The sequence below is a fragment of the Nelusetta ayraudi genome, unplaced genomic scaffold, assembly GCF_046127955.1.
Source record: "Nelusetta ayraudi isolate G7.1 ecotype Tasmania unplaced genomic scaffold, CSIRO-AGI_Nayr_v1 ptg000033l, whole genome shotgun sequence".
NCBI classification, from domain to species: Eukaryota; Metazoa; Chordata; class Actinopteri; order Tetraodontiformes; family Monacanthidae; genus Nelusetta; species Nelusetta ayraudi.
Window position 1 is genome coordinate 3,696,444 of NW_027466083.1, and position 18,557 is coordinate 3,715,000.

General features: G+C 48.2%; 1 protein-coding gene across 1 annotated transcript in view; it reads right to left on the reverse strand.

Annotated features, from left to right (window-relative positions):
* fat3b (FAT atypical cadherin 3b) overlaps nucleotides 1–18,557 on the reverse strand; it is a 71,588-nt gene that overhangs the window by 33,159 nt on the left and 19,872 nt on the right. Inside the window, exons 7-28 of the mRNA XM_076031676.1 lie at nucleotides 18,529–18,557; nucleotides 17,165–17,479; nucleotides 15,439–15,649; nucleotides 14,227–14,298; nucleotides 12,188–12,324; nucleotides 11,284–11,559; nucleotides 10,232–10,442; nucleotides 9,883–10,097; nucleotides 9,539–9,697; nucleotides 9,320–9,441; nucleotides 9,053–9,235; nucleotides 8,814–8,928; nucleotides 8,280–8,564; nucleotides 7,603–7,953; nucleotides 6,435–6,608; nucleotides 5,841–6,371; nucleotides 4,704–5,068; nucleotides 3,872–4,025; nucleotides 3,160–3,267; nucleotides 2,639–2,822; nucleotides 2,125–2,345; nucleotides 77–529 (exon numbers count right to left, since the gene is read on the reverse strand). The exon at nucleotides 18,529–18,557 is cut by the window's right edge and continues 33 nt beyond it. Coding sequence (XP_075887791.1) covers nucleotides 77–529; nucleotides 2,125–2,345; nucleotides 2,639–2,822; nucleotides 3,160–3,267; nucleotides 3,872–4,025; nucleotides 4,704–5,068; nucleotides 5,841–6,371; nucleotides 6,435–6,608; nucleotides 7,603–7,953; nucleotides 8,280–8,564; nucleotides 8,814–8,928; nucleotides 9,053–9,235; nucleotides 9,320–9,441; nucleotides 9,539–9,697; nucleotides 9,883–10,097; nucleotides 10,232–10,442; nucleotides 11,284–11,559; nucleotides 12,188–12,324; nucleotides 14,227–14,298; nucleotides 15,439–15,649; nucleotides 17,165–17,479; nucleotides 18,529–18,557 — 4,871 coding nt within the window. The remainder of the gene's footprint in view (nucleotides 1–76; nucleotides 530–2,124; nucleotides 2,346–2,638; nucleotides 2,823–3,159; nucleotides 3,268–3,871; nucleotides 4,026–4,703; nucleotides 5,069–5,840; nucleotides 6,372–6,434; nucleotides 6,609–7,602; nucleotides 7,954–8,279; nucleotides 8,565–8,813; nucleotides 8,929–9,052; nucleotides 9,236–9,319; nucleotides 9,442–9,538; nucleotides 9,698–9,882; nucleotides 10,098–10,231; nucleotides 10,443–11,283; nucleotides 11,560–12,187; nucleotides 12,325–14,226; nucleotides 14,299–15,438; nucleotides 15,650–17,164; nucleotides 17,480–18,528) is intronic.

Genomic DNA, 18,557 nt, shown 5'->3' on the forward strand with positions numbered 1-18,557 from the left:
GTGGTTTTATTTTGAAAGGTCAAAAACAGCTATTACTTTAAATCCCAACAGGTCCAGTGGGTGGTTTATCACAGACCTTGACCTCCAGGTCTACTGTGGAGACAGTCTCGATGAGGTCCTTCCTTGTGGTCGCCGCCACCTTGAAACGGAAGATGCTGAACTCCTCGTAGTCCAGCGGCTTGATCAGGCGGATGAGGCCCGTCTCCCGGTCAACCAGGAAGGTTCCCCCCAGGTTGCTGTCGATGGTCTCCCCGCCGACCACCGTGAAGAAGCCGCTCTGCCCGGGCCCCATGTACACGGAGCCCAGGGCCGTCCCCACGGCCGTGTCCTCGGGGATGGTGAAAGAGTACTGCGGCTGGCTGAAGGAGGGGACGAAGGCGTCCGGCGACACGACGTGGATGAAGGCCGACACCAGCGAGTGTTTGGGCGGCGAGCCGCTGTCTGTGGCTTTGACGAAGAAGGAAAGCACCGTCCCCTGGAGGTGGTCCACGGCGCTTTTTGTCATCATCCAGCCGCTGTCTGGCTCCACCTGGGCAATAACGACACAATTTGAAGGTAACTAGATTCTTGTTGGAGCTGTCAGACACGTCCTCTCCGGCATCTGGCTTGCATTTGTGCAATCTTGTTTATTCGAGCTGCTGCTTATATTGTATTACGCTCTCATAGTGCAGGATGTGTTTCATTTACACTCAAACTGGCTTGTTCGGGACTGAGCCCCGGCGATAGACCAGCTCTGAAGCAGAGCAGGTCATCGCAAGGCGAAAACCCGTTTGAAATTGCTTCGTTTCTAATATCTTTCCTGTAGAAGCAGAATTGGCCGAGTTGGAATCATTTGTTTCCCAGGTTTCAAAAGCTGAGACATGAGAAAAAAAACTTTAATGGCCGTAGCGCCCCCTAGGAACATCGAAAATTTGTGAAACACCCACGCGTTCGTCTCATCAAGCTCTACGCCGCGTATGCGCTAATTTATTTGATACGACAAACAGGAAGTGAGATATTTCAAGTTGTTTAAAATAAATGTACTGTCTGTTTTTTTTACTGACCACACCTACACCATTACTCAAACCCCGGTTAAAGTTAGACAGTTAGATAGCTGAAGCTCTTAGCTAAAAGATGATACCAATATCTTTCATGTAGACGCAGAAATGACTGAGTCAGTAGCTTTTGTTTCCAAGGTAGCAAAAGCGGAGCTAACGTTAGACTCTGCTATTGCTACTCAGCAGCCCTAACGCCTTCCTCTTCTTCTCCCTCTTTTTCAACACACACACATAAATGGCTGCAGTTTCCTTTAGGGAAGTCCTGGGGGATCCTGATGAAGCAGCAAGTGGCCCCATGTCTCTAGGACAAAGTTGACCTTTGATCCAATTCAGTTGTATGGCATTAGAGTTAACGATAAGGCTGGAATTAGGGTTAGGGCTTCGGGGGTTCCTCATGGGCGAGAAGCCCCAAATTTGGCGTGGGTGTGTCCTGGAGGATCCTGATGAAGCGGCAAGTGGCCCCATGTCTCGAGGACAAAGTTGACCTTTGACCCTTAATAGACTTGTATGGCATTAGGGTTAGCGATAAGGCTGGAATTATGGTTAGGGTTAGGGTTACTGCTAGAATTAGGATTAGGGTTTCAGGGTTCCTCATGGGCTAGAAGATGACAAATCTGCATCATTTGCATACACACGCTTATGATTATTTAGACTTCTTCCAGAGTCGGCAGATTTCGGGGGGCGTCATCGGGCGTTGGCAGAGGTCGGTCGTCTGCGGCAGAGGTCGGGGGTCGGCGGCGGCCACGTAGGCTCAGTCCCGCAAACCCTGCTTGCAGGTTTAATGTATCTGGTATTTACTTGTGTTTTTTTCCACTTTCCAATAGCCGGGCATCAATCTGTATTTAACTTACTTTACTTGATGAGGGGTAAAATGGATGAATATAGTTAACAGATGGCTGCTAATCCACTGAAATAGGTTGGAGGGGGTGTCAGTAGGGAAAATCTCCAAATTAAAATCCAGGGCTGTAGCATAAATTGTAATATGGTTTGCACTCATTTAATCAATTCGCTGAGGTTTGGATCCCGTTCGGACGTGCAACAAATTTGCGCAAATCCCATTAAAACCATGCAGTGAGAGCACACTGACCTCCAGCACGTCGACCAGAGACAGACGTGCCTCGCTGTAGAGGGAGTAGGTGATCCTGCCGTTCGAGCCAGCATCGGGGTCAGCAGCTTGGATCTGTGTCACCAGAGAACCTTTGGCCACGTTTGCTTTGATGCTCATGCGATATTCCAAGGCTCTGAAGCGCGGAGCATTATCGTTCTCGTCTGCCAGAACCACCCGCACACTGCAAAAGGCAGCACGGCCTTGAAAAAAACAAAACACATGCGGATTCATTTAGAATGTATTTGAACACTGAAGTCATTACTCTGCACCGTCCTGCAATGCATATGTAATGCAAAACTGCTTATATAAAGTACACTCCAGGAGCGCCAAGTCTTGTTATCCAAAAAAATATTAATAAAGCTGATAGTCATTTACTCGCTATGACCAGTCATGTGACGTTAGCTCAATATTTGCCCTGCCACACTTTGTGGTAGATCTGTGGTTTCACCATCAGCTCACGCTCAGTCTGACCAGAGTCCAAAAGAAATCATACCTCCACCGTCCAGGGCCATAACGGTTAGAACCATGTCCTTGTTGAGAGGACTTTCCCTGTCCAGTTTCTCAAGAGTGGATATGACACCATTTGCGTCAATGGCGAATTTGGTTTTCCCCAAGTCGTTGATGAAGGAGTAGGTGATCTGTCCGAACAGGCCCGAGTCCTCGTCAGTAGCTCGAACCTGGAAATCCAGACGAGGATTCAGGAAATAAAACTTGATCATTTTAGATCATTCATTTAATTGTTTTGGATGTCACATTTCTCCGTGGGGAAGGACTGAAGGATTGAAAGTGTTTGCAGAGGGAGGGTGTAACTGCAGGGTGAGGCTTCCTATTGGTGCAAATTGCAATATTGCCGCATATAATTCCCCTGTAACAACACTAACACTTTCGCCCCGGAAGGGTCGTGATGGCTGTTTTTGTTCTTCTGTTATGCTTTCTGATAGAGTTTAGCAAATTTGATGAGTGAGAAGTAAAACCTGGGCATTCCACATCGCTAAAATCAGAATACAGACTTACTTGAATGACCTTTGACCCTGGAGGGGCATTCTCCGGGACTTCGGCTAGGTAGAACCTCTGGCTGAACACTGGGCTGTACAGGTTGGCTCCCAGCACTCGTATAATCACCTGCGGATCATCGTAATCACAATCATCATCCAGCCACCCGTCACCGCCCTCATGTCTGCTGACATTTTGTTTATGCCGCGGCTGTAATTAACGGTGGCAGATTTGCCCCCCAAAAAAGAGGCCTGCGACAAAATGGAGATTGATGATGCTGCAAAGACTCATTACTGTCTGCCAAACTACCGTGAAGGCACGCCGAGTTCACTTCAGCAGGAAGTTAGAGAGGCAGATCGGGGTTACATGTTACAGCAACTCCATAAAAATGTGGCGTATCAGAGGTGTGGGATAGCAGAGTCCCACATGTAATTACCGCTAAGAGACAGATGTGAATATTCCTTTACAGATGGCAGCTCATCCTCACAGGAAATCCGATATGACACGAATGCACATTAACCCCAAACTGCAGAGCTGCGGTCGGGGAAAAAAACGGCAGAGTCGCGCCTGACAGCCGTGAATATGTGCAAGGAATTTGAAGCGAGGCCTAACGAAGGTCACCCGGCTTCCCGTCGGTAAACACCGAGAGAGGTTGCGAAAGTGCGAGTGAGCCGACAAAACGGACCGGCAACCGTTGGGAAGTCGCCCCCCCCGCACCTCCACACACACACACCTGCGCCGTGCTGGTGAAGACTCCATCTGACACCGACACGTTGAGCTGGTAGGAGAGTTTCATGCCCTGTCGCCTCTTGTTTGACAGCCTGAGCACCCCCGTGTCTGGCTCCATCGTAAAGGCCATCCTCTCATTCCCCGAGACGATGCTGTACCTGGTGAGTTTAATAAATGTTACGTTTGTTGTCAGAGTCATTTTTGTTGTTGTTGTTGTTGTTGTTTTTTAGCTGAAACGGGTTGAAACAGACATTTTGCGTTTCTTGAGGAGAGAAAGAAATGTGAGAGACTCGTGAATGATGGTAAACAACCATGGTTCCTGTGCTTCTCTATCAAAGATGAACAGCTGTGTCTTAAAAATGGAGCTCATAATCTCTCAAATCTGGTGGTTTCATCCCTGTGTGGGGGACGACGCAGTGTGGGGCTCACTGAGTGGGTCGACGGCTCCTCAGGAACAGTTGAGTATATTGCATAGCCAAGCAAATGTTAAAAAAGGTTATTTGACTCCAGTCTGGATACCCTGGCTTCCTCCCCCAATCTGAAGACATGCACATTAGTCCCTCACTCTGTGTTTGCATAACAGTGTTGCTAAAAGCAGCGAGACTAGCAGTCACTTTCTGTTTATCTTCGCTGTCGTCTTCTGAGGATTATAAAGGCATTATAAAGTTGCTCTCCGGTCTTTTCTCAACTAAAAAGGAAGCTGATTGGCTGTGCGGTCCATGGGTATTGAATTAAGACGGCTTGAAAATGCTTCCTGGAGGTTGGTTGGCAAGATATCAGGAGGCGGAAAGCTGAGCAAACTGAAAGCTAAGGACTTGTGGAATGGTTGAGCTCACCTGAGTCGATAAGCATCGCATATATCAGCGTCTGACGCCTGGACGCACGTGACAAAGTGATCCCGAGGCGCCAGCTCGCTGACGAAGGCCTCGTACAGGGTCTGGCTGAAGTTGGGCGGGTTGTCGTTGGTGTCGGTCACTTTCACCGTGACGCTGACGTCGCTGCTGAGGGCGGCCTCCCCGCTGTCGGCCGCTCTGACGATGAAGTTGTGCCGCTGGAAGAGCTCGTAGTCGAGGCGGCGAGCCATGAAGATGAGGCCGCTGCTGCTGTCGATGTGGAAGTAGTCGGTGCTGTTGTAGATGTCGGGAAGAATCTGGTAGCTCACGATGGAGTTCTTTTCCGAGTCTTGGTCTTGGGCAAAAACCTGATGGGAGAATAGCTTTATTGCATTATTCATTCGTGACATCCTCCTGATTAGTCAAGATGGAATGAATTAGAAAAGTAAAAGTTGAAAGTCCGTTACTGCACAATAGCATCTAAAGGCCCATCACAAGTCTGTCAAGCGTTTAGTGAATGTTGCATAAAAAATCACACGATTCATGTGAAAGCCGAAAACGAGAAGCTCTCTAAATATTTAATCAACTGGCTTGAACAAATTTCTGATGTAGGTCATGAGCGCTTCAAACATCATAATGTGTGAACATTTTAGGCCCAGAGACGTAATAAGTGCCGCTTCTTTACAATCCAGGATTGCACGACATGAATGTTCTGCACATTACCCTCACTGACTTTGAAGAGTCAGTTAATGTATGATTTACAACCAGCGGCTAACTGGCTACGAACTGCGTTGTGAGAAAACAAAACAAGAGAAATTTTAAGCGCCTGTGTCTCGACAATAATCTTGTTCAAACGTGAGTCCCGGTGTTAAAACAGAACTGGTCTATTATGTTAAAGGTCGAGGCTTCCGCTGGGAAATTTCTCAGAAAATATCACAATGTCCTCTTATAAATAAATTATGTTGCGTCTAATATTTGTCCACAATGGCAGCGAGCATGAGACCCAGGTGTAAACAACGACTCAGTCTCAGCAAACTGGACGGACTGAATGAATGAATAATTAATCAGACATGCACACACACACACACACAGACACACAGACACACACACACACACGCACACGCACAGATACACACACACCTGCAGGACAGTGGTTCCGATCATGGAGTTTTCCGGCAGCATGGCAGAGTAGGAGGTGTTCTGGAACAGCGGCGGGTTATCATTCACGTCCAGCACCACGATGTCCACGTCGACCTCCGACTTGGCCCCGGTCAGCGTGTCTGTGGCCTTCACCGTCAGCCGGTAATACTGCCTGCTCTCGTAATCGAGCGGGTAAATCACCCTGATGACCCCCGTGTCAAAGCCAATGTCGAACTGGAAGGAAGGGTCTCCGTCGGTGATGGTGAAGATGACGCTCTGGCCTTCGGGGCTGGTGGCGTTGATGCCCAGCACCGAGGTGGAGACGCCCACGTCCTCGCGGACGGTGACGCCATAGAAGGGCTTGTCGAACACCGGCATGGCCTTGTTGACCACGGTGACGGGGAGCTCCACCTCGTTGTACAGCGGCGGGAAGCCTCCGTCCGAGGCCACCAGGAGGAGCTTGTACTCGGCGTTGGACAGGTCAGCTTCAAAGGCCTTCTTCAGCGTCAGCTCTCCTGTTACGGGGTTCACCTGCGGGGAACCGAGTGTCAGAAAAGAATCCTCTTTTGTCATGTGGAGACAGCAGGAAATCACCTGAAAGTTCCTGTGCTGCTCCTTCAGGCTGTAAGTCACTTCTCCGTTCAGCCCGCTGTCTCGGTCAACAGCCGAGACCCTGAAAATGGCCGATCCTGGCTCGGCGTCCACCTGCACGGCGGCGTAGTAGGGCAGGCTGACGAACACCGGGGCGTTGTCGTTCACGTCCTCCACCTGAACAGAGAGAAAAAAAGGTTCATCCAAAGTGGCGTGTGTACAACGACCAAAAGAAAGTTTGTTTTTTCTCAAAGATTAAGGAGGAGGAGAACATAAGGGCTTGAAGCATCAGAGCCCAGCGGTCATTAAGAGGATCAGGAGACTCTGATGATCGATGCTGTACCCCAATAAATACAAAAATAAAAAAACATTAACTGCCTTGAAAATCACAGCGACTGATCTCCTCGGGGTCCTGCAAGTCACTTTTACAACGTTCTCCCGGGCATAGCTCAAAGCATAAAGTCTCCCTGTGCTCCTCATCCAAACTTTTTAATAAAGCCGCCGTGAATCACAGGGCCGGACGTTTTTTAGAAAACAAACTTTAAAAAACCTCGACGCTCGCACAAGATATACAACCAAGCAAAGCCAGACGTGATGGACTTGCTCACTACAACCATTGCTGTCCTGAGTGTTCCGAGTGTTCACTAGCGTTGTAGTCAAGACCGCACCAACCGGGACCAACACATTATCAAGAGTAGAGAGTATCGAGATCGAGACAAGACCGAGACTTTATAGATCAAAGAAAAAAAACAACAAAACAGAAAAAAATGCTTCGAAATTGAACAGTAACATCTCTTTTCAGCAAGGTATCTCTAAATAATTTTCTTTAACATTTTGCTGCTTTGCCAACTATTTTGAACCATTTTCAAGAAACAACTTTGCTTCATAAAATTGAAAAATAAATTCACTGAGTCTCAACTGGTCTTGAACAAAAATACTGAGTCTGCCCAGTCTGAGACCGAAACAAGGCCGAGTAAAAATGCCTCAGAGTCCGAGACGAGACCAAGAACCTTAAAAAGTGGTCTGGAGACCAAGACCAATCTCGAGTACTACAGCATTAGTGTTCACTACCTCGTCATTGACTCATATGTGTAAGCAAGTATAAGTCAAGCATAGAAACAGTAGTATGTGATTTTGGACGGTTGCTTGTGTTTGGTATTTCAACACGCACCTGGACTTGCACCGTCACCCTGGCCACCCTCAGTATCTCGTCCTCCCTGCTGACTTCCACCACCAGCTCGTAGCTGTCCTTCTCCTCCCGGTCGAAAGGCACACCGGTGGTGTGCACGACTCCGCAGGTGGGCCGGATGGTGAAGCGCCCCCCGGCGTTCAGCAGAGTGTAGCGCAGCGGCTCGTTCAGCCGGTGGCCCACCGTGTTGACCACCGTCACCAGAGTGACATCGGGCGCATTCTCCCGTATGGAGGCCGAGTAGACGGGGTAGGTGAAGAGGAGGCCGCTCTCCACAGCCTCGCGCACCAGCACGGTGACGGACGCCACGCCCGAGAAACGTCCGTCCCACACCTGCCACGCACACAGAGGTGTTGTCAGTTTCTGCATTGATGTGGTAGCCGTAAAGCTAATGTGACAACAGGCTAATGAGAAAATGAATGGCAAGCTAATAGTTGGGTTTTTTTTAATGACATGCGCTGCTCTTTTCCATATTTATAACACAACACAACCCCGAGGCATCAAATCCGGAGAACATCAATCAGAGGAAACAATCCTGCAGCTGTTTTTTTCTTCATCATGACGAACCGATGCCTGACATTGGTATTGGTATCAGTGCATCCCTATTAGTATTTGAGGCCAGCCTTGGCCAGCTGCATACTAAAGCTTGTGGCACGTACCTTTACGTTGAACTGGTAACGGTCTTTGCTGAGGTTGGGGTTGATGACGGTCACAACTCCGGTGAGACGCTCCACGGCGAAGAACTCCACATTGCCGTCCACCAGGGAGAAGACCAGCTGCGGGGTGGAGGACCTGTTGTTGGGGTTCTGGGCCAGGCCGGAGGTCAGATCCGGGTCGAACGCCTCAACCCGGAGGACCTCCACCCCCATGTAGGTGGGAAGGAGGAGCACTGCCTCATAGGTGTCCTGGGAAAGCTTTGGCGGTGAGTCGTTGATGTTGATCACCTAGAAAGAGGGAAAATCAGGCTCAGTCCACAAATCCAAAGATTTTCATATGAGACTTTTGTAAAAAAGTCAGTGATGAACTTAAGCGATGAAGTTTTCATCACTTTCTTGTTTGCATGTACAAGGGGAACACAGTCTCTTGTTTCCAGGAAAGTGTGCTTTCAGAAAAATTCTTAAATGTGTGGACAAAAACTCAGAGAGATTTCAAAGGACTTGGAATTAAATCTGATTGACAAGCAGTCTGATTACCTTAATAATAACCTCTGCCGAGCTCTCAGCGCTCCTGGACGGCTGCCCACTGTCCCGAACGTTCACCTGGAAGCGGAATTCGGAGAAGGTCTCATAGTCCAGATTGGTGATGGTCCTAAAAAAAGAATTTGACAGAAACCATTTTCAAGATAAAAGATGGCTACATGCTGCTGAAAGGATTAAAAAAAAATAATAATAATAATTGTAATCTGACGCCTCCTGAACTGCATGTCTCCTACCGAATTGACCCCGTCCCAGAGTCCACGGTGAAAAACATCCGAGCCGTCTCGTCGAGGATCTGGAACACGAGCAGTGCGTTGTGGTTGCGGTCCCTGTCGGTGGCCTGGATGACCAGAGGGTTACCGTCCTCTCCCTGGACGACGGTGTTGACTGGAGCGGCCTCACTGATGACACCAACATACCTGTTGTTGCAGAAATAGAGGCTCTGGATGACAAGGACCGGATTCCAGTTTCCAGTGTTCTTCCTCATTCAACTCGATAAATACCTCAGCTGACGGAAGACCGGTGGGCTGTCGTTAACATCCCCCACCTGGACAATAATGGTGGTGGTGGCTTCCACTCTGGCCATGCTCAGGGCATGCACAACCAGGAAGTAGGATGTGGTTCGCTGCAAAAACAAAGAAACAGTGAAAGAAGCTGATCGAAAAACTCCTGGTGTATATGAAATTTAAGATGTCAACATCTCAAATCTGGGATTAAATTACCTCAAAGTCGAGCTGTTTGCGTGTGCTAATCACGCCAGTGTGGTGGTTGATGATGAAGCAGTTGTCTTCATTTCCCATGGTGATGTCATAAAAGAGAGCCGAGCGGCTGAGAGCCCGAACGGTGGTCACATGTGTCCCTATAGTGCTGTTTTCCATTATCTGGAAAGCAAAAGGACTGTTGTTGACTTAAATCTACATTTTGGTAGATCATCATCCACAAAATATTTTTGGGATATTTGCAAATGTTTCAACATAAAAAATAATAAAATGCAGCAGGTTTAGCCTCCCTTGCCAAAGATCTACAGCATGCGGGCACTCCCTCGATCAAACATGTCTTCATTCACCTCGGCCTGGTACTCCTTCTGAGAGAACTTGGGGTTGGAGTACTCTGAGAGGATCAAGGAGATGCGAACGGAGGCTGTGGCCATTAACGGAGGGAATCCGCTGTCGGTGACGCGCACGGTGAGGGTGTAGAAGCCCACCGAGTTGAGGTCGAGGAACCTGGCGATGCAGATGAGGCCAGTGGCGCTGTCCACGCTAAATATGCCACCAGTGTTTCCTGAAAATGGGCAGGGGAAGGAAAAAAAAAAAAGCTGATGACACGATCACAGGAAAATATTCCCTGTTAAGAATGCATGGAATGGTAAAAGCCTCCGTGTGGAACGTAGAGTGGAGGCGAGCTGACGTCCCCACCTGCTTCGATGGAGTAGGTGAGCTGGCCGTTAATCCCGTTGTCCTTGTCGAGCGCTGTCACCTGAATGACGGAGGTGCCTATCGAGGACGACTCGTAGGCCACGGCGTCGTACACGGTGCTGGTGAAGTAGGGTATGTTATCGTTGGAGTCCTCCACCGCCACCAGGATGCGAGCCAGGTCACGGTTAAATGGGAACTCTTGATCCTTGACCTGCGGACAAATGAGGGAGGTGTGGAGGCTGCAGGTGAAGTGCACTGGTTCCTGCGCTGCGGGTCAACTGAGCTGTTTTTAGATTTTATGTTGGCTGCAGTTTATATTCCTGGTTTGTTACTTGAAGCTCTGCCATTCCACACTGCAAGATTCTCAACTAGCCCCTGTTTTGAAGGGTTTTTTCTAGTGTCTAATTATTCCAATGGTGACATGTCAACAAAGACCCTCTTCTTTTCTTTGTTATATTGTTATTACTATTATGCCATAATTGATGTTATAATAGTAATTATGAGGCCATTATCATTGCGAGTACAAAATATCTTCACGCATTTAAAGGACCCATATTTTACGCATTGTTAGATTTTTTTATTACGGACTCCTTTGAAAAAATCTAAAACTAGTTTTTTAAAAAAAAACATAGAAAAAATACATATAAATCTCTACTAAACAGCATATTTAGCCCTAAGTTCACTGCCTTCAGCAAAAAAAAACTTGATTTTAGCTTCCTGCTTAGTGCTAAAGCTAATGTTTTGTTGGAAAACAATGCATCTGTGATGTGGCTGTGGATGTTGTCACTAACAAGGTGTGAACTTGTGATGTTGTCTCAGTGACTAAGTTAAGAGGAAAATACTTTGTGGAAGTCAACACATAAAGTAAGTGTTTTTCCAGCTTTGCCTCCAGCAACAATGTCTTAGACATAAACAGCTGAACAGCTAACAGACGTGCATTCTACCTTTAACACCTTCAACTTGATGTCTTTCCTTTTGCTTGGCCATTTTATTACAACACCGTTGATCACTGAGGTGGCCCATGGATTTACTGATGCATTTCTCCCTCTCACCATGATAGTCAGGATGTGCTGCGTTCTGGCCTCATAATCCAGCCTGTCGGCCGTGTACACCACACCAGTGCCAGGATTGACCCTGAACAGCCTCATGCTGGCAGGGTCCACGCTGCCGTAGATGGAGAAGCTCAGGCGGGCGCGCTCATCAGCGTCGGACGCCCGGAGCCGCAGCAGCTCCAGGTCGACGGGCGCGTCCTCCGAAACGCTGACGTCATAGGCCGGCTGCGAGAAGACGGGAGGGTTGTCGTTGCTGTCCTGAATTCGAATGAACACCTGGAGTGACAAAGAGGCAGAGGTGAAAGTAAAAGCACCATCATTTCCTGTCCGTTATCCTGGTGTTACATTGCCTAGAAATTGGAGGGACTTTATTATCACTTAATTTATACGCTTCTGAGAAGGAGTAAGCAGTAATTTCCAGGAGGAACAAGGGCAATTTCGTTTTTTATTTATTCAAACACTTGACCTTTATTGGCCCCAGCTAATCCCCTTAATCCACTAATATCAAGGATTTTCCACTACAACACAGGCTTAGTGCAGCAGTCAAGACAACCAGGGGCACGCACATACTGTAGGAAATGTCAAAGGCAGAGTGAGCAAAAAAACAACAACAACAAAAAACACACTCTCCATTGTCAGCAGGAGATAATTAAAAGAAAGAGGAAAAAGTTAGAGTGCAAGAGTGCAAGAGTCAGGAAATGGCTGCGGAGGCAAAGCTCTTGGCAGAAGAGAACAATAATCGTTTAATTTGCTTTTTGTAGTGTGTGTGTGTGTGTGTGTGTGTGTGTGTGTGTGTGTGTGTGTGTGTGTGTCTGTGTGTGTGTGTGTGTTAGTCTGTGTGCGTGTGTTAGTCTGTGTGCGTGCGTGAGAGCGAGCGAGTTGACAAAATGAAACGCTTGTGTACCTGCGCCGTGGCAAAGTTGGTCCCATCTGTCACCTGCACGGTCATGTTGTAGACAGACTGCACCTCAGCATCCAGGGGCTTGGCCACAACCAGGGTCCCCACTCCCACCTGAAGGTCAAACTGCATGTCGAAGCTCCCTGCAATCACACACACACACACACACACACACACACACACACACACACACACACACACACACACACACACACACACTTAAGGTTTGACTTCCAGCCCATTAGTATTCTCTCTGTGTGCTAAACTCAGGTGCTCTAAGTTATTACTGTGTAATTGTTTTGGCCAGGCGCCGACACCCGGAGCTCCAGGGTCTGTGAAATAAACTGAAGCGGGATGCGATGCAACGTAGCAGCCGAGCCACTTGGCAGCCTGCGAAGCTGTTAACGCCGGGGCAAACATCTGTCTTATCAGCCCGGAACACAACCCATCTCCAAGATAAAAAAAAAAAAACAAAACATACACACACACAAGAAAAAAAAACAACCTGTGGCCAGGTCTCCACCAAGGAGCTGCCAGTGTACAGTTTAGAGTCCAAATGTTTGAATCGAGCGGGGCGCAGGATTGATACGTGCTCGGTATTCAGTGCCATCCTCCCGCCTCGCTACTCTCCGCTCGCCCCCTCTGGAGATATATGGGAGCTTGAGCTCTCCTCGGCATATGAATACTGATCGGGCAGTACATTTTTGCGGGACCACTCGTGCGTGGCGAGGCAAACCGCGGGGACTCGCCTATCTTTCTTTTTCCCACTGTTGTTGTTTTTTTTCTTTTTTTTTCTTTTGATCCAGCACGGCGGTTAGTCAATATTACACAACTATCTGAAGGCGCCAGGAGAATCAGGAGTCGTCTGATGCCGTCTGATCTGTGGGCATGAAAAAGAGGCATTGTTCATCTGCATTCAAGGTGCCTCCCTCAGGGTCAGAGCTTCACACTTTTCTTTTTTGCATTTTTGGCAATGCTCCTAAGAAAAAAAGCTGCATTACTCCTAAAATCAAACTGGCAGTGATCTTTTTTCTTTTCTTTTTTTTTTTACATCTTGGTGGTGCATCCAGCAGCGGGAAAGCATACTGAAAAGAAACGCAAACCTGTCTATTTGTCATGCACGGCGTCATGCCCGTGGCCATGTTGTCACTTTAGCTTTGGCTATCAGGAATTAAATTGCAATCAGACTGTGAGGCTGAGCGGCTCTCCCTGCAGAACACCGGGGACTTTCAGCATCACTACGCAAATATATATCCCTCATCTTCCTCATCCCGGCTGTGCCGAGACGTCACTGCAATTCTGACAAACTGGACCTTTAAGCTGCCGATTTTCCAGCAGGAAACATTCACGGCTAGTTTCGTATTTTCAACAATTTTACTATGATCATGTCGTGAGCTTTGTCTATTTGCATTTGTCTGTTCGGGGTTCTCATCTGTGGGAAGCAGAGAGGAAGACAGCTCTCACCGGCGACGACGGGGACAAATTTGCATTGTAAAGTCAAGGGGAGGAGATGTGAGAGCGCAAACTGTAGAATGTTCTGTGTCGGTGGCACCGGTTCGTGTTCTAGCATCTACGACACTAGCGGAGCTGATGCAGAGCATTTCTTTGGAGTCGCTGTGCTTGTCTGTGTTTCAGTTCACCACTAGAGCCCCTGGAAACACACAAATCCATCCGCTCAGAGGACTTGGGTGTAAGAAAGGTGATCCACAAGAAATCAAGTGTCAAGTCAGTGAACTAGGCTGTAGATTGATTTCTTTTTCTTTTTTTTTTCAGATTTACTTTGAGTTGCAGGATTGTTTCTCCACACCGCCTCCATTTACATTCCAAGCAGCAGTGTGCTAGCTGAACTAAAGATAGGGCCCTAAACCCACGTTGCCTGCGCAGGAATATGAAGAAGTGCTGTTTGTGTGATGTCGTGAAGGGGGGAAAAAATTCTTTTGCAAGGCCAGATCAATCAGCGCTCTCCACGCTGCATTTCTGAGTGTCTCTCCATGGCTGGGGAATTCAAGGAGGACGTGCGGCAAAGATTTGCTTTGGAACCAGACCTGTGTCGAGGGAGCAGTTTCGTCCACATGCGTTCTGGGGGATGTAGAACATTTCTCTGGCGAGCCGTCCACCTGAAAATGGAAAGAGAGGCAGAGAGAGAGACAGAACGGTGATGTGCCTTGATAATATTTCAATCAAAGAATCTGCATCCTCTGGAGAAGCGCAGGCCACTCCCCCGAACCGACCTCTTGGAAATTTTCACAATTATGCAGATGGCGTGTAGTAAGTGGAAGGAATGCTTGAGTACACTGAAGGGGGGACGTGATCCAGTAATGGAAGCTGCTTGAGAGCTGCTCTTAAAGTTTGGAGAGAAAAGATCGGCATGTCTTCACGTTTTGAGTGAAATATTAATTATAACTCCCCTTCACAATAACTATTGAGTGCAGGAATCCACAGCCGGGACAGAAAGAAAAACACCTCTCATGTTAGTGCGCCAGTGAGAACGCTGCAATCAGTAATCTCGAGGGGCGCTCGATTACAAGCCATTCACTGATTATCCTTTCAAAGGCTTGAATCAAACGGGCCGGCGGTTGTTGAACAGGCGCACGGAATGCAGATGCTCCACTGGAGGGCCCACGTTCCTGCCTGTTGGAGTAGAATTCAATCCATACATGCATAAAACTATAAAAAATGAAGAGTTGAATGCAGAGATTGTTTTTTCTGAATGTAGAAAAGGGAAGAAAAACCTCACACACGCCCAGAAATATGCCAGTTGAGTCTAAACGTTTTTAAAACATCCCATGATATTAAGGACAGAGCTGAACACAGCTCTTCTTAAGCCATAAAAAACTGAAAGTTACAGAAACAAAAAAAGCTTCTAACTTCCACCATGAAATGCAACATCTTGTAACTTTTGGCTTCACATGCCGGCAACTAGTTGAAAAACAAAAATTCTGAATTTGTCTCTCAAAAGCGTTTTCACAATTACGAAATCATGCAGACGAATCCACCAAAGCAATTAGAAAAGAACATAACATTCCTCAAGGGACAATCTAATCTCCCAGGCCACACATTCCAGTCCTCCGGTCCTCTGGTGCCTTCTGGAGAGAAACCAAATGTTGTGTTTCCAAAAATATCAATTAGTGCATTTTTGCTGCGGCTTCGAGTAAAACTTTGACGATGGCTTTAGGCAAATCGTAGTTCAACCTGAATTGATGCGCTGCAATTCACGGCCTTGATGGTCAGATGAGTGTGAGTATCAATCATCTTACCCACTATGTTGAACCAGACAGGTGCGTTTGACTGGCTGACAGCCACGACTCCAACTGGCTGGGCCACCGCCGCCGTCTCCGAGACGGAGAAGTTGTAGAGCCTCTGGGTGAACACTAGGGGCAGAGGCGAGGGGACGGGCTTGCGGATCCAATCCACGTGGAGTTTGACCGTGGACCACAGGGGGGGATCGCCACTGTCCTCCGCTTTGATCTGAGAGGTAAATAAAGAGAGAAAAAGCAAACAAATTCAAAGCAAATTCAATTTAAAGCGGATTTAAAAATAAATAAATAAAGAAGGTACGGCAATGAGCTGATAATTGGATCGACCTCGTTGGCACTGCTCGTGTACGTTCAGGTCAAATAAACAAATTAGAATTCCGCCATATAGGCTGCACACGTATTATTTCAAAACTATTCGTCCAGCTGCTCACACACCTGGGCCATGACATCCTATCGGCAAATGAAGTCTCGTTCAAACCTTTAAAACTGATCCCAGCAATCACATTTCAACAGCGTATAAGTCCTGGCCGACCTGAAGTCAAATTACTGTTCACACTCCTCGAGATGGGAAGAGCCGTAATCCAAACAGATCAATAACGTCTGAAGACGGCGTTAGAGGAATAAAAGGTTTTGGGTTTTCCGCGCTAAAGAGAAAATTGGAGGACAAACGAGGCATAATTTGCTTTTGCGAGACGGTGATTATGACAACAGCAACAACCAAAGAAAGGCTCCCTTGGCGGTGATCAAGAGACTGTTGCTCTGCATTGTCAGATGAAACTGGAACGTGTGAGTTGATCTGCGGCTGCCTGGCTGAGGCGTGCGTGTTCCGGAAACTCTCCAAAGACGCGCGGGCACGATGAACTAATTAGAGGCTCTTATGCGTAAGGGGGTCTGCCCAGTGGTCCTCACATACACAGGATATGAAGGCAACTTAAAAAACAAATTTGCCGCTGATGAGTTGAGGCAGGGGAAACACACGCAGCTCTTCAGCCGAAGACGACCCTTCGCTTCACAGGCAGTAAAGCAATAACGACTAGAAACTGCATTGCCTCGGCTGCTTCTGCACTTGTGGTGAGACTGTTAATGCACGAAAAATACCTTTGAAAAGACGAGCCGCGGGACGCGCACAAGAGAGAGAGTTATCCCCATCTCCGTTTTCCTGCAGCTGCCGACTCGCCCCTTTTGAGCGTATATTTCAGTTTCTTATCTGCACGTAGCTCTGAGCGCCTCCAGCAAAAGGGTCGCTACTCTACATCAAAGTCCTGCACGGATCAGTTTTAGGATACCACTTCCCTCCTTCATCGATTCGTCGTATCATCTGCAGGTGTGGAGGGGTCGGTTTTTAGTCTGGCTGACAAACCTGAGCAGAGTTGCTGTCGATTGGACAGTTTGTAATCAAAGCGACGAGTAGGAAGAGTAGTTTGTTTTGTTTTGTTTTTTTGTTTAAACAGTAAAGCATCTATAACCCATGATTACATTTAGCAGGCCCCCCCTCCCATTGTCCTGAGCCTGATGCTCAGCTGGCCTTGAAATGAGTTGTAAGAAGAAAAAGGCATCCTGCAAGAGAGCCTGAAAAGTGTCAGTGTCCAGAAATATCGTCTGTAATTCAGATCTTACATTTACCGCTTTCGTTTGCCAATGTTTCCCCTTCCCCTTTAAATTAATCGCCACTTTAAGTTGAATCTCTTCACACTTAGGCTCAAACAGCAGTTAAGCGGAGACTCACGGTGAGGATGTCGCTGCTTCCCGCCGTCACCATCTTCTTGGAGGACACCATGGCCGTGCGGGGGTCGATGGCGAACTTCTCGTCCTCGTTGCCGTCGACGATGCTGTAGGTGATGTTGCCGTTGGCGCCCAGGTCCCTGTCGTAGGCGAAGACGCGGTAGACGGGCTCGCCGCGCTTGTTGCGGTCCCTCTCCGTCAGGCTGACGCGGTAGGTGACCTCGGGGAAGGCGGGCGGGTTGTCGTTCTCGTCCTGGACGTGAACTATGACCCACACGGTGGACTGGCGCGTGGTGAGCGGCCCGTCGATGACGGTGACCTGGGGGGCAGCGGCGTGTTACGCACAGAGCTCTGTGACATGTCCGACATCTCAAACGCCGCCTCGGCCGTTGTGCGGTCGTCATTGTTGGAGACGTGGTCCCCAAGGCCGCACTGGGGGAAATCTATTTGTATTATTGAAGCCCTGGAGGCAGAGGGCTAATCAGTGATCAATTGGTTCAGATGAGGCTGAGAGCCGGTGCTACCATGCTGCCTGCGCACTGGACTGTTAATTACAGCACAGAGGACGGAGCGGCGGCAGCGGAGGAGGAAAGGGCGGCCGGAACCGACCGGCATTCCAATTGAAAATGCGAGGACGGCGTGATGCAGCAACTACAGGCCTCGCTGACCCCAATTTCAAACTCCTGTCAGGTGTGAACGTTTCAGTGCATGACGCTTTTAATTCAAGCACTTTCATTTCACTGAGTTGTTATGTGTTGTTTTTATTTCTTTTTTAATTATTCATTCCTGGGGCTAAGCAAAAGCAGTCCGACGAGTGATCAGGTCGTCTCCATGAGCCAAGCGGCGAAATGGAAGCAAAAAAAAAAACAAAAAACAAAAAAACCCTCAGAAATTCTGCAGGGGGGGTCAGAGAGCCACGCCAATTATTCTGACGCGTTTAATAAGTCGTAAGGCAAAAGAGAAGGAGCGGCGCGAGAGTCCGTCTGTGTCTCCAAAGTCAAGAATGGCGAAAGATTATCGGCTTCATCTGCATGCAGAACAGCAGGGAGAGACGGTAATCACTGAGCTCTCGCCACGCCCGGCGTCTGGCTTATCAAACGCCAGGAAGAGCAGCTCCTCCCCCCCCTTCTTCCTCCTGCCTGAGTGCAGATGATAACCCGTGATGAATCATTACATTCTGAAAGAACCAAAACCTTGAGCCAAAAACTCAGGACCATTCATCACGGGTTATGGCGCCTTGAGGACCTGCCAGGGCTCATCTCCACCCTTTCTCTGTTAAGGGGCGGGATGTAGCACAGCCAGACAAATAGTATTACATTAAAGCCTCTCATATAATATGTGGTGGTGGGTTTTTTTTTCTTCCTGTACCTCCAAGAAGTGCTCTGCCTGTTGTTCCC